At 23.6% G+C, this 11,575-nt stretch overlaps 3 protein-coding genes across 3 annotated transcripts; 1 reads left to right on the forward strand and 2 right to left on the reverse strand.

Annotated features, from left to right (window-relative positions):
• Positions 1 to 155: 155 nt before the first annotated feature.
• Positions 156 to 1,634, reverse strand: LOC129608913 (zinc finger HIT domain-containing protein 2). Its single transcript, XM_055520705.1, has 3 exons — positions 1,455 to 1,634; positions 1,094 to 1,374; positions 156 to 1,015 (listed from the first exon to the last, which is right to left on the reverse strand). The coding sequence occupies exons 1-3, from the start codon at positions 1,475 to 1,477 to the stop codon at positions 222 to 224; spliced, it is 1,098 nt and encodes a 365-aa protein (XP_055376680.1). The 5' UTR covers positions 1,478 to 1,634; the 3' UTR covers positions 156 to 221.
• A 613-nt stretch (positions 1,635 to 2,247) lies between these two features.
• On the forward strand, positions 2,248 to 6,373 carry LOC129608841 (repressor of RNA polymerase III transcription MAF1 homolog). Its single transcript, XM_055520589.1, has 3 exons — positions 2,248 to 4,082; positions 4,545 to 4,822; positions 5,394 to 6,373. Exons 1-3 carry the CDS (start codon positions 3,726 to 3,728, stop codon positions 5,449 to 5,451), a joined length of 693 nt encoding a protein of 230 aa, XP_055376564.1. The 5' UTR covers positions 2,248 to 3,725; the 3' UTR covers positions 5,452 to 6,373.
• Positions 6,374 to 7,811: 1,438 nt separating this feature from the next.
• Positions 7,812 to 9,486, reverse strand: LOC129608894 (vesicle transport protein SFT2A). The gene is made up of 5 exons (XM_055520665.1): positions 8,930 to 9,486; positions 8,766 to 8,874; positions 8,612 to 8,655; positions 8,335 to 8,549; positions 7,812 to 8,273 (listed from the first exon to the last, which is right to left on the reverse strand). Exons 1-5 carry the CDS (start codon positions 8,978 to 8,980, stop codon positions 8,204 to 8,206), a joined length of 489 nt encoding a protein of 162 aa, XP_055376640.1. The 5' UTR covers positions 8,981 to 9,486; the 3' UTR covers positions 7,812 to 8,203.
• Positions 9,487 to 11,575: the final 2,089 nt, after the last annotated feature.

The following is an 11,575-nucleotide window of genomic DNA, read 5'->3' on the forward strand; positions in this document are numbered from 1 at the left end:
GTATTATGATTGCATTTGATTAATACATTAGAAAGTAATAAAAATAGCCATAATTGAATATAACAATATCTAATGCAAACTCATATCAAAATTTCGCAGTTTTTAAAACGAATATGAAACGAACCTGATAGTATTTTGAAAAACAAACGCTCAAATAAAAATTATTAATTTATTAAAATTTTTATTATTATAATACAAATATTACAGTTAAAAATTATGCCTTAAATACATTCAAGATGCACTTGGCTTTTCACATATGATAAAAAAAAATCTATTTTTTTTATTATTTTCTTTAAATTTTCTTTATTCAACTCGTCATCAATTGGGACATTAGCAAATTTTTTTGAAAAATCACTTTTATTTTGTTTTTTCTGGTTCTTTATTTCATGCTTAGCTTTAATAAATATATTTTGAATATCAGAAAGGGCTGACAATTTATATATATCAGAATTTTCTCTTTCAAATGGTCCATTAAAGATATCATTTACATCTTTATAGATTACTGAATAATCTTCTATATCCATTCCCAAAGCTTCATTTTGTCCGTCGATTATAATAGATTTTAAAGCTTCTTCATTACTATTGAAAACCGATTTTTTGCTTAGAACACTTGATAACTTCCATAGATAATTTGCTGCCTCTAAGGAACTTAATAAATGGTCACCAGCATAATATCTAACAATGCAAGTATAAGCTCCAATAATATTACTTAAACTATATCTAATTGATAAACTTGGTGATTTTTTCATAATGTTATCAAAACTTGCTATATTATCTGCAATTGGTGGATAATCTAATGTTTTTAAATCTTCTTCTTCTTTATAATCAATATCTCTAACAATTTTTACAGAAATCTTCTTTGACCACCATGGATGAAACGGTGGAACAACTTTGCTTATTTCACCGTTTTCTATTAAATTTTCAAATTTTAGTTTTTCTTGTTTTGTTAAAGAATTCCAAAGAATATCAGCATCATTTATATTAATGTTTTCAATTCGCTTCAATAAACTTTCTTCTGAAATTTTATGTGAAAATAAATTTGGATTACTAAGTGTTTAAAAAACTTTTTTGTTCATTGGTCTTATTGATATACCTTCTTCTTCATCATCTGAATCAAGTTCATCGAGACTTTCTTCTTCTTCAAAGACACAATCCCTATTTTCGTGTTCGTTGGATACTCTTTGCAAAATTTCAAGCATTTTGTGTATTTCTTTTGTGTTTTTAGTAGATATTTGATTACTTATTTCCTCTTCTACACACTGCTTATAAAAATTCTCAGAACAAATAAGATGCTTTTCATCTTGATAGCATTTAACAGAACAGTAAGAAATATTACATTTTGGACATGAGTATTTGAATTTATTGGTCTGGCAACTGAAATTTATTTTATACATATGTACATATATGTATTTTATATCAAATGTATCTATTATCTCAAATGAAAAATCACTTACATTTGGCATAATTCACTTTCCATGCTTAAATATGTATATAAGTACCTAAATTAATTTAGAAAGCAATTTATGTATGTTTTTTATTCTTATCTGTTTTAAGAAAATCAAAATTTTTAGAACCAATGTTTATATTCTTTTGATGTCCAATGATGTACGATCAGATAGGTATGTTTGATTTCCAGATTTCCTATTCCTATCAAAATTCATTCTTGTATGTCACTTTCATATTTCATTATGAAGTTTGACATACAGTATATTTACAATATATTTTAAACATGCGATGTCTCTAAAAGAGAATGTCAGTTCGCAAAATATATGTATACGCATGTATTTTTTATTTCAGACTTGAACAACTCAGTTCATTGTGTCTAACCGGAATATTTTTTTCTGTTAAAGAAAATTAAAAATACATTAAGAATTGGAATATTTTCCATGCAGTCTGCAGATAATATTTGATTGACTAAAAATTCGGCAATTGTATTTGGAAAACAAAATCATGGAAAATTCATCTTAATTTTTTTTCGAAAAAACTAGAAATAAATATGTCGAGCCAAAAGACACCAATGTTATTTTTCTGAGAGGTAATTTTTCTTAAATTACCATTTGTCAAAACACTATACAGTTTCAAATAAATATTTTTGACAATTGGGAATCTTGCATTTAATTTTTTGCTACGAATCTACAATACGGCAACCCTAACTATGTGCCGTGATTGCATAAATAAAGAATTGATAATTTGCCAATGGCAGCATTTTGTTTATTAGCAATTGATTTAGATTGTGATCCATCATATAAATAGATTGAAAAAAATTTTATCGAAAAATTATTGTTCCAAAAGTTTTAATATTTTTATTTAAAAGTTCAGAAATAGCAAAAATTAAAAATTAATATTGTAAAATATAATCCAGATCTTTGGAATTTGAATAAAAAAAAAAAAAAATTTGACCTTTTTTTTTGTCATTGTTCTTGGTTTTAAAGTTACTGGGGCTTCGTTGTTGCACCCTACAAAATTTTTAATATTTCGCAAATTAAGCCAAATATAATATCCCAAATATTGTTTTTATTTAAAAAGTTATTTAATAGCCGCAAATATGAGTGAATATTTAGATTATCTTGAACATTTATAGCTTAATTTAAAAAAGGTATATAAATCCTAGCACATATATACATACATATAAATATAAACATATATATATATAGGAATATATATATATAAAAACTAGAAAAGTGTTGTGTGTTGGTGTTCAGTAGAAAACACAGTCATAAGAATATATAAAAACTTGTTACTTAAATGTAAAAAAGTGTTTACAAACATTTAATTTTTTTATTTTCAAAAGCAAAAAAAAAAGAAACTTGTTTTAATTAAAATATTATAGCAAACAAAGAAAACAATTGAAAAGAAAAGAAAAGCAAAAGAGAGAAGCAACAGTTTAAAACCTAGTATTTTCATGAAAAGTGTAATGTGCTCAATTGTTCCAAAAATAAATAAAAATCAAGTTATTCGAGCCGCTGTTAAAAAGAGAATTGCGATACATCCCTCTACAATGTTTAGATCAGTTTCAACGATAAAATTAGCCAATATTGGAAGACATCACCTACAATTGATAAATCAGACCTGCTGCAGAAATTGCTTGTGCATAAGCAATTAAATTGTTTTTTGTGGAATATTTATATTCTTCTATATACATTTGGAGCAAAGTATATTATCTCAGATATTTATATCACAATAAAATTATAAAAAATCAAAGCTATTTTAAAAAAATTAACTACGAGTCATTCCAAATTATATAAAGAATTAAATAATAAGCAAAAAACATTTCAATTAGGTGAAATTTTAATAAAACATAAGAAGCATCGTTCAACAAAAGTTTGATGATATATATATGCTGTTCGAAGGAAAATTTCTAAATATTAAAGCACCAGTAAATATACAATATAAATATTTAAATAAAGAGTTTATGAATATTAAATTATATTGACAAAAATCAAAGTATCCATTTGATATATTTCACTTGTATTTTAAAAATCAATTTTACTAAGAATATAATAAAATAATTTTTCATTAAAATATAAGTAAATATACATAAAATAGAATATATTTGATCACTTGAATTTAAAATTCAAATTTAGGATTCACCTATAGTTAACATTTATCAAAAATAAGAATTCTTACACACATACATATTTTCTTCCTGAGATTTACATATATAAATCCCTTATAAAATTTCGTATTATTTCTAATAAAAACAAGAAAGATTCAAGAGTACCAATATGAAATTGTTAGAAAGCTCTCGTTTTGAAGCAATAAATAACGCTCTCTCAATTAAAACTGGCGATTCGACTATTTTAGGGCGCATTGAAAGTTATTCATGTAAGATGGTTGCAGCCGATAAAGCATTATATAAGCGTTTTACTTCAGAAACTCACGGCTATGGTCCTCATGACTTACAAGCCTTATCTCCACCACAAACTGTAATGGATTTGTCACCATCATTTGGCAGTAACCGAGGCAGTCAATCTGATGAAGGCGTCATTTTGTGCGACACCATATCGCGTAAAACATTATTTTACTTAATCGCTACACTGAATGCAGCTTTTGAACCAGATTATGATTTTTCTGATGCAAAGGTGGGTTTAAATTCTTAATTTGTTGTAAAATTATGTCTTTAATTTTTTTTTAAAGATGCATTATAAATTACGTTTTAAAATTTTATATCTTTTATGTTTTATGTACCTTCCTATTCAAAAATATTCTGTACTATTTTTAGCGTTCTTAAAAACAAAAATTTAACGAAGACATAATACTCGTATTATTAGTAAACAACCAACAAATACATATTTTTGCATACACACTTTTATATACATTTACTTATTTATATATATAAATATATTAGAAAGTTATATGAATTTTAGTTTATGTACATTATATATGTATGTTATTATTATGTTTTTTTTTTGCCCAATGTCCTTCACAATTGCTAATGTGAAATTTGAAGGTTATTTTGCGATGTATGCCTTTTCCTACAAAAAAAAAATAAATACAACTTTTATTTTATTAATATTTAATTTTTGCTTAATTTTCCGTTCTAGTCGCATGAATTTAGCAAGGAGCCTTCTCTAACATGGGTTATGAATAACGTTCACTCAAATTTATCGGCCCTAGCTGGTGAACAATATCAGGGTCTGAGACAAGCCTTGTGGTCAGCTGTGGATGATGAGATAAATTTAAATGAATGTGACATTTATAGTTACAATGCTGATCTAAGCTCTGATCCATATGGTGAACCAGGATGCTTATGGTCATTCAATTATTTCTTTTATAATAAAAAATTGAAGAGAATCGTATTCTTCACATGTCGTGCAATTAAGTAAGTAATTGAGGAACTCCCTTTTATAGGTAAAAATTAGTATATAAATATGTATGTATGTATGCAAATAATTCATCAGAACTAAATGATCATTTGATTTCAAATAAGTTTTCTAATATACCATATATAAATTTTAATACTGCTTAAAAAATATTTACGAATTAGTGAAATTTAAAAAAACAACTTAAATTTAAAAATAATTTTGCTACACATCCTATGTAAATTTATTTATAAATTTTAACAAATCACACATGTAATAATATAATATGTGGTACATAATATGGAATGTCTATATATTATATTATTTTACTTTAAATAAAAATAAACAAAGAAAAAAAGTTTAATGACATTTTTTCAATTTTTGTTTTTGAATAACATGGTGTATATGCTATTATTATATCTACATAATACATATTTATATACTTATATTTAGCTCCTATTGTTTTTATTATTCATCCATATATTTACCCAAAAATTTATATAACTTTTTAAAATAATTTTGAGATATTTTAAATTATTTAACATTTAAAAAAACAAAAGTAAAAATTAATAATATAAAATAAATTTTCAGTGCACTATACGATTCGAACATCTCGTCAGATTTCTCAAAGGAAGAAGATTCGTACTAATCAAAGGAAAAAACATTGAGGAAACGAAAAAAAATCGTTCATATCTCTTGTTCTTCTAATTTTTTATTTTTCACTTAATATAATTAATTTAATGCAAATTTAATAAACGTACTCAATTGGGTATTGTTAAAACGTGTTTTTGGGTGAATCAGAAAATAATTACACATTTAAAATTTAAAAAATAATTACTCAAAACATAAAAGTATCAAATAATTTTTACAAAAAAAATAAATTCTATATAATATTATTACATAAATTCGAACATATATATGTGAGATACACTTTTGGAGTACATTTTCAGGTGTAAAGGCAGGTGAGAGCTGCGATGTGAGAATTTGCACCTTAAAATATACGCGATGCTGGTGAAATTCTGTTGCATTTTTAGTTTTATATAAATTATTTTCGTTATTTAAGGTATTAATTAATATAAATTTATTTAATTATTAGGTTTCAAATCGAAGAATATCATTGATAACTTTAAATTTCTTTTTTAGTTTAAGAGTAATTCATATGTACATTTCAAAACAATATTAAATGACATAAAAATGTAACACAAATATGTTTATTTTTAAGAATTAATTACACGTTATTGTCTTCTAGGAGTCTTTTGTTCCATAATATGCAAAAGCTTTTATAATTTTAATATTTCAATGCTATTTATGAAAATCGATTTTGTAAATGGCATTAAAAAAATTTTCCAATGATATTCGGAAAGAATTGTAGTTAAAAATAATGTTTTTTTTTAATATCAATAGAAATTGTGCAACAGAAAATTAGCCCTTGTTGGTGTTTGCAAATACCATACGGTTTGTCTTAAAATTATTCCTTTCATGTAATGTAAATAAAATAATTTTTAATAACATTTGAAATTTCTTGTAGAAAGTCAATTACATTATTTGTAATTTTTAATGCCTTAATTTATAATTTTTAATGCCTTAAACACAACACAAAATAAAATTTGCTTTATTAACATAATTCAACGCAGTATAGTCTGGACTAATCGTCCAGACAATTCAGAACAGAATCAAACTTAAAAATAAAAAAGGTGAATTTGATGGAAGTTACTTGCACATCACATATACGAATGTGTGTATTTTCACACTAAACAATTCATTTTAATTTATAAACTCTTACAAAAGAAAAATCAAAATATATATCAAAATATATTTGCAAACATCAACAATTTAAAAAGATGCACTTAACAGATTGGGGTAGAATTTTAACTACTTGTGAGAACTAATTTGTCAACTGCATCTTTTACTAAAAAAATTACTTAATTATATTTATAAATTTTAGATAATACATATGTATCACTTCTACAAATTTAAATTATATTTTAAAAACTTATAATGAGGAAAAAGAAAATCTATATATATTAAATTTAATAAAATAAATATAATATTAAGCTCGACATAAAATAATATTATGTATTTTAATTGACAATAGGTCCAGATCAGTGAAATGAATACATATAGCAATTTTAAATTTTTCCAATGAAAATTAGAAAAAATAATAAATAATTCTGGACTTAATCTCTTTTCGGTAATCCCAGATAAATTTATATTATGTATTTATTAGAAAATTTAATTATGATTATGTTAAAAGGTATTAAAACGGATTTAGTTATAGAATAATTATATATTTTACTTGTCTTTATGCTAAAATTTATTTGATAGAGAAAAATAAATCATAAATATTGCAATGAAATATTAAATGTTAATTGTAAAATATTCTAAACATAATAACAGTAATGTTTCGTATTATGAAAATTGTAAAAAAAAAAATTATTTTCTTCAGTATCTCAATTAGAATAATAAATTTCTTTTGGTGATTCAAAAGTTTTAACAATTAAATAATTCAACATTTATATTTTTCGTATTATTTAATAATATTGTATTTTTTCAAAACTTATTAATTGACAAGTAGATAAGGTTAAGCGTATGAAATTTATTGGTTTTTTTATGATATCAATAAGGTATCTAAATATTAGTATTTAAAATGATTAGAAGAACCATTTAATTTTATTCTAAGATTAACACTTTAAATAGAGTGAAATTTACTTTATAATTATTCAAATAAAGTTTTAATTGTCAAGTAGAAATATTTTGTTTTATTTAAAAATAATATTTTATTATTAAAAAAACAAAATATTAAAATATATGTACATATGTATGTACATGTTTAACATTTTCTTGTTTTTTTAGAATATTAGCTTTTAGAATATTAGCTTGATATGCCAACAAAGCGGATAATTCACCTTTAATCATGACAAAAAAAGGTAACAAAGAAATTTAATTATAGATTAAATTATAATTTGTAATTACTTATCAGATAAGTACATTTATGTTTTATTGCGGTGATATAACACATTCATAATGTAGAATTTAAAATCGGACTTTTATATTTTCAATTTATACATATATTTAAATATCTTTTATAATATAATTATGTACAAATATTTTCAAAAAAAAAATATCTCAAAATTTGTATTTTACTTATTCTGTTAACAATAATACAATTTTATTATAAAAATGGATATGTTCTTTAACGATAAATTTTTGAAATAATCTTAAAATGATAAATATTTTTCACTTAATAGTCAATAGCTTATATGTAAGTATAATTATTAAAATATCAGCAGAGCAATTGTTTTTCCTTAAATTCAAGATTGAATTTGTTTTTGTTCTCTATTAATAAAAATATGAATGATATTAAGGCAACTTTATTAATTTATTTTTGAAATGCTTCATTTTTATGCAATGCAAGTTTCAAAAGTTTTAATTACAGCATCACGTGCGTAAGGTATGTATGATAAAGAATACCTAAAATTTTTATTGAAAATTTATATAAGACTTATTAAAAACTTATTTTTACTTAATTTACCATGTCATTGCCAAAAACTGAATGATAATAAATAACAACACTAATCCATTTTTTTGAATGACTATCGCAGCAATCAATGTTAGCACAATCATAACAAAAACCACAATTGTAGCTATTAATCTAGTTGGGGCGAGCATTTTTTTAAATTGTTTAACGGGCCCCATCAGAAAACAAGTGCTCAATAAGCTCGTAATGTTCCCCAAAGTATAAAATACCTTCAATGAGAAAAATATTGGAAATTATAAATGAATATAAATAGGTATCACTGAGGTCTTACACCAAAAGTAACGAATCCCGATTTTAAAAATAAAGATAAAGAGCCTAAAAATTTTTCAGATATTAGAGCAAACATTATTTTTCACAAATTTGTGTTCATTGTAATAAGTTGACAAAAATTTTCACATTTTATTATCATTCAATTATGATCATACCCAAAAATGAAAGAAATATTCCAAGCACAAAAAGTATACAAAATCCTTTAATACGTGTTGACCAGCTTAAAGTTGATGCATTATTTATTTGAGTAATAATATTACTCTCCTGAAATGATTGTTTTGTTTTAAATTTTTTTAATGAAATTGATAATATTAGATACTTCTTCCGGTGTGCTCTCCCGCCCACTTAAAACAGATCTTAACTTGTCCATGGATTTAAATCTCGGCAAAACTGTGCTAATCGTGCAGTCTTCACGATTAATTCAAGTGAATGTTGTAAATTTAATTTTTAAAAAGGATGTTAAATGCGCCCTCGATAAAGTTTAAAAATGTCTTTGAAATTTTTTAAAGAATTTTCTGAAATTTTTTGAAGAATTTTCTGTAATTCTTCTAATTACTTTTACTATCTAGATCTACGATTATTTTATTAAAACAACAAAACGTCATCTACTGTTAAAATTCTGATGTCAAAATTGTTGTTGCTATTACTGCGATCACTGATCAGCCGACTTAGGTTAGATAAACAAACTCATAAACAATAAAAATTTATGTCCTACAAAATTTTCTAAAAAAATTATAGAGAAATTGAGTTCTTTTTTCTATCGACTCAGCGTCAAAAATTTATAAAATTGTTCTAGGTATAAATTGCAATTTTTTACATATTTTGTCATAAAATTTGAAAATCTTTATTTTCGAAATTATTTTGAAGTTGAAATCTTTGAAGGACATAACGCGAAATTTGAATTTGAATTGTGATTTTTAGAAAGCAACAAGTAAAGTAATGCTTTTGCTTGCTTTATTAAAAAAATTTCCAACAAATTTCCATTGTTTTGAAAGCGTGATTTTTACTCAATAAATCAATTACCACTCAACAATTAAAAAATGAGTAATAATAGTTTTGAGTGAAATTTTTGAATAAATTTCACGCTATCAAAATAATAGGTCTGTTCAATTCCCTGAGCACAATGGAGCAACACTTAATCTCCTAAACACAATGAGATAACCCTTCGAACTGCAAAATTTGACAACTAGAAAAAAATATAGCTTTCGGGTTATTGAATGGAATCGCACACAATGAAACTACAACTTTAAAATTAGTTTTTTTTCTATTTTTGCAGTTTTTTATTGTATGATATTGTATGTTTTTGCATCAGCCATATTGCATTTTACAAAGCATTAAAGCTAACATTTTTGCAATTTTGAAGTGCGGCCCCATTGTGTTTAGTGTATTATTAATTTATTTTATTACTTTTATTATAACCATGCTTTGTTAAAAATTTCAAACAAAGTAAATATTTTCTCTGCTTGATAAATTTCTGTAAACAAAACATCAGTGACTTTTACTATGTAATTCGATTTTCGCATTTGCAGAAATGGAGAGGTAGCGTAACACCAAACAATGAAAGCGTTCCATTTCTGCAAATGCGAGAAAAATAAATTTTTTATGTTGCCAGATTTATCAGATTTTTTAACGAAATTTTCCATATTTTCTGTAAAATCAATATGGTAATGCTGCCTATGACATATTTGCCGTAATTCGTGAAACTTTCGAATGGAATTGGGAATATATATACTTGCGTGGTATGTACAAAAACTTGGTAAATGTTAAAATATGTGTACTCAATAAGCCTTGTTTTAAAATGAAAAAGGAATTTAAATATTTTTTTTTATTACAACTTTATTTTTAAATACAACAATTTCGCATTGCTACCCAAAGTTATTAAAAAAAATAACAAAATGCATTATATTAAAAAAATTTTTTTTTTGCAATAATAAGTAGGTATATAAATTAAATTTAAAAAAAAAATTCAAGAACTAAGTATAATTTAATTTTATATTTGGATATAAAGTTTATGCATGAATTATATTTTAATTATGAAAAAATTAAATATATTTTATAATATATTAGTGACAAATTATACATTTTTATATTTCACATTAGAATATTAAGAAAGTAAACATTTTAACGCTTTTTAAAACAAAAACTAAATGGTAGATATATTTCACATTAAATTTCATATATGTATTATTTTTTTTATTAAAATTATAATTATAAAAGCCCCTTTTCTTAGTTTTACTATAATATTGAGCAAATGATAAATTAAAAATAATGAAAGCAGTTCTTTTTAACTAACATATTTTCTTCTTTTTATGAACATTTATAATTTATGCAAGTTTATAAATAATTTTGCTTATATCTATTGAATGGAATGTTTATTGAAATATTTTAAATTTTTTGATTAAGGAAAACGATTAGAAAGTTGCAAATGTTAAAGATGTAATTATACTTAATTATATATGGACCTAAAAATTTTATAGTTACAAAGTTAACATTTGAAAGTTTCTATATTTCATTGCGACATAAATTTAAATAACAAGCCAAAAATAAAACATTGCAATAATATTATCGCACAATGCGAACAATAATGCTAATTTTGTGTAAACGGAAATATTTTTTCACCTTTTAAATAACAATATTTGATTGCCATTTCTTTTTTAATTCAGTTATATTCATTTTATTTCTCTAGTTTAGTTACCATTTTGAATACTTGCTTCAAATTGTAAAGGCGATTCCCTTAGTTTTAAGGTGCATACAAAAAATAAATTATAGTTACTAGATGGTGCAAAATACTACATTCTACTAATTTTTTTAATTAACTACAATAGTACGTGTGTATACGTACGTTTATACAATATAGAATATATAACATATATGTAAATATAATATATTATATGTGTAAATAAATTTAGTTTTTTGTGGGTAATATGTATATAATGTATACTTACAAAATTAATTTTCTTATATC

The sequence above is a fragment of the Condylostylus longicornis genome, unplaced genomic scaffold (genome assembly GCF_029603195.1).
Source record: "Condylostylus longicornis isolate FDR11 unplaced genomic scaffold, ASM2960319v2 ptg000037l, whole genome shotgun sequence".
In the NCBI taxonomy this organism is placed as follows: domain Eukaryota; kingdom Metazoa; phylum Arthropoda; class Insecta; order Diptera; family Dolichopodidae; genus Condylostylus; species Condylostylus longicornis.

What these genes read in the sequence shown, in the direction of transcription:
- LOC129608913 (XM_055520705.1), bottom strand. Translation starts at nt 1,477, where the DNA reads ATGGAAAGTGAATTATGCCAAAT. An exon ending in GAAAGTGAATTATGCCAAAT is followed by an intron (nt 1,375 to 1,454) that starts GTAAGTGATTTT and finishes AATAAATTTCAG; the next exon opens with TTGCCAGACCAATAAATTCA. An exon ending in TTCAGATGATGAAGAAGAAG is followed by an intron (nt 1,016 to 1,093) that starts GTATATCAATAA and finishes ATAAAATTTCAG; the next exon opens with AAGAAAGTTTATTGAAGCGA.
- LOC129608841 (XM_055520589.1), top strand. Translation starts at nt 3,726, where the DNA reads ATGAAATTGTTAGAAAGCTCTCGTTTTGAAGCAATAAATAACGCTCTC. An exon ending in ATGATTTTTCTGATGCAAAG is followed by an intron (nt 4,083 to 4,544) that starts GTGGGTTTAAAT and finishes TTTCCGTTCTAG; the next exon opens with TCGCATGAATTTAGCAAGGA. An exon ending in TTCACATGTCGTGCAATTAA is followed by an intron (nt 4,823 to 5,393) that starts GTAAGTAATTGA and finishes ATAAATTTTCAG; the next exon opens with TGCACTATACGATTCGAACA.
- LOC129608894 (XM_055520665.1), bottom strand. Translation starts at nt 8,980, where the DNA reads ATGGACAAGTTAAGATCTGTTTTAAGTGGGCGGGAGAGCACACCGGAA. An exon ending in GGGAGAGCACACCGGAAGAA is followed by an intron (nt 8,875 to 8,929) that starts GTATCTAATATT and finishes CAATCATTTCAG; the next exon opens with GAGAGTAATATTATTACTCA. An exon ending in CAGTTTTTGGCAATGACATG is followed by an intron (nt 8,274 to 8,334) that starts GTAAATTAAGTA and finishes TAAAAATTTTAG; the next exon opens with GTATTCTTTATCATACATAC.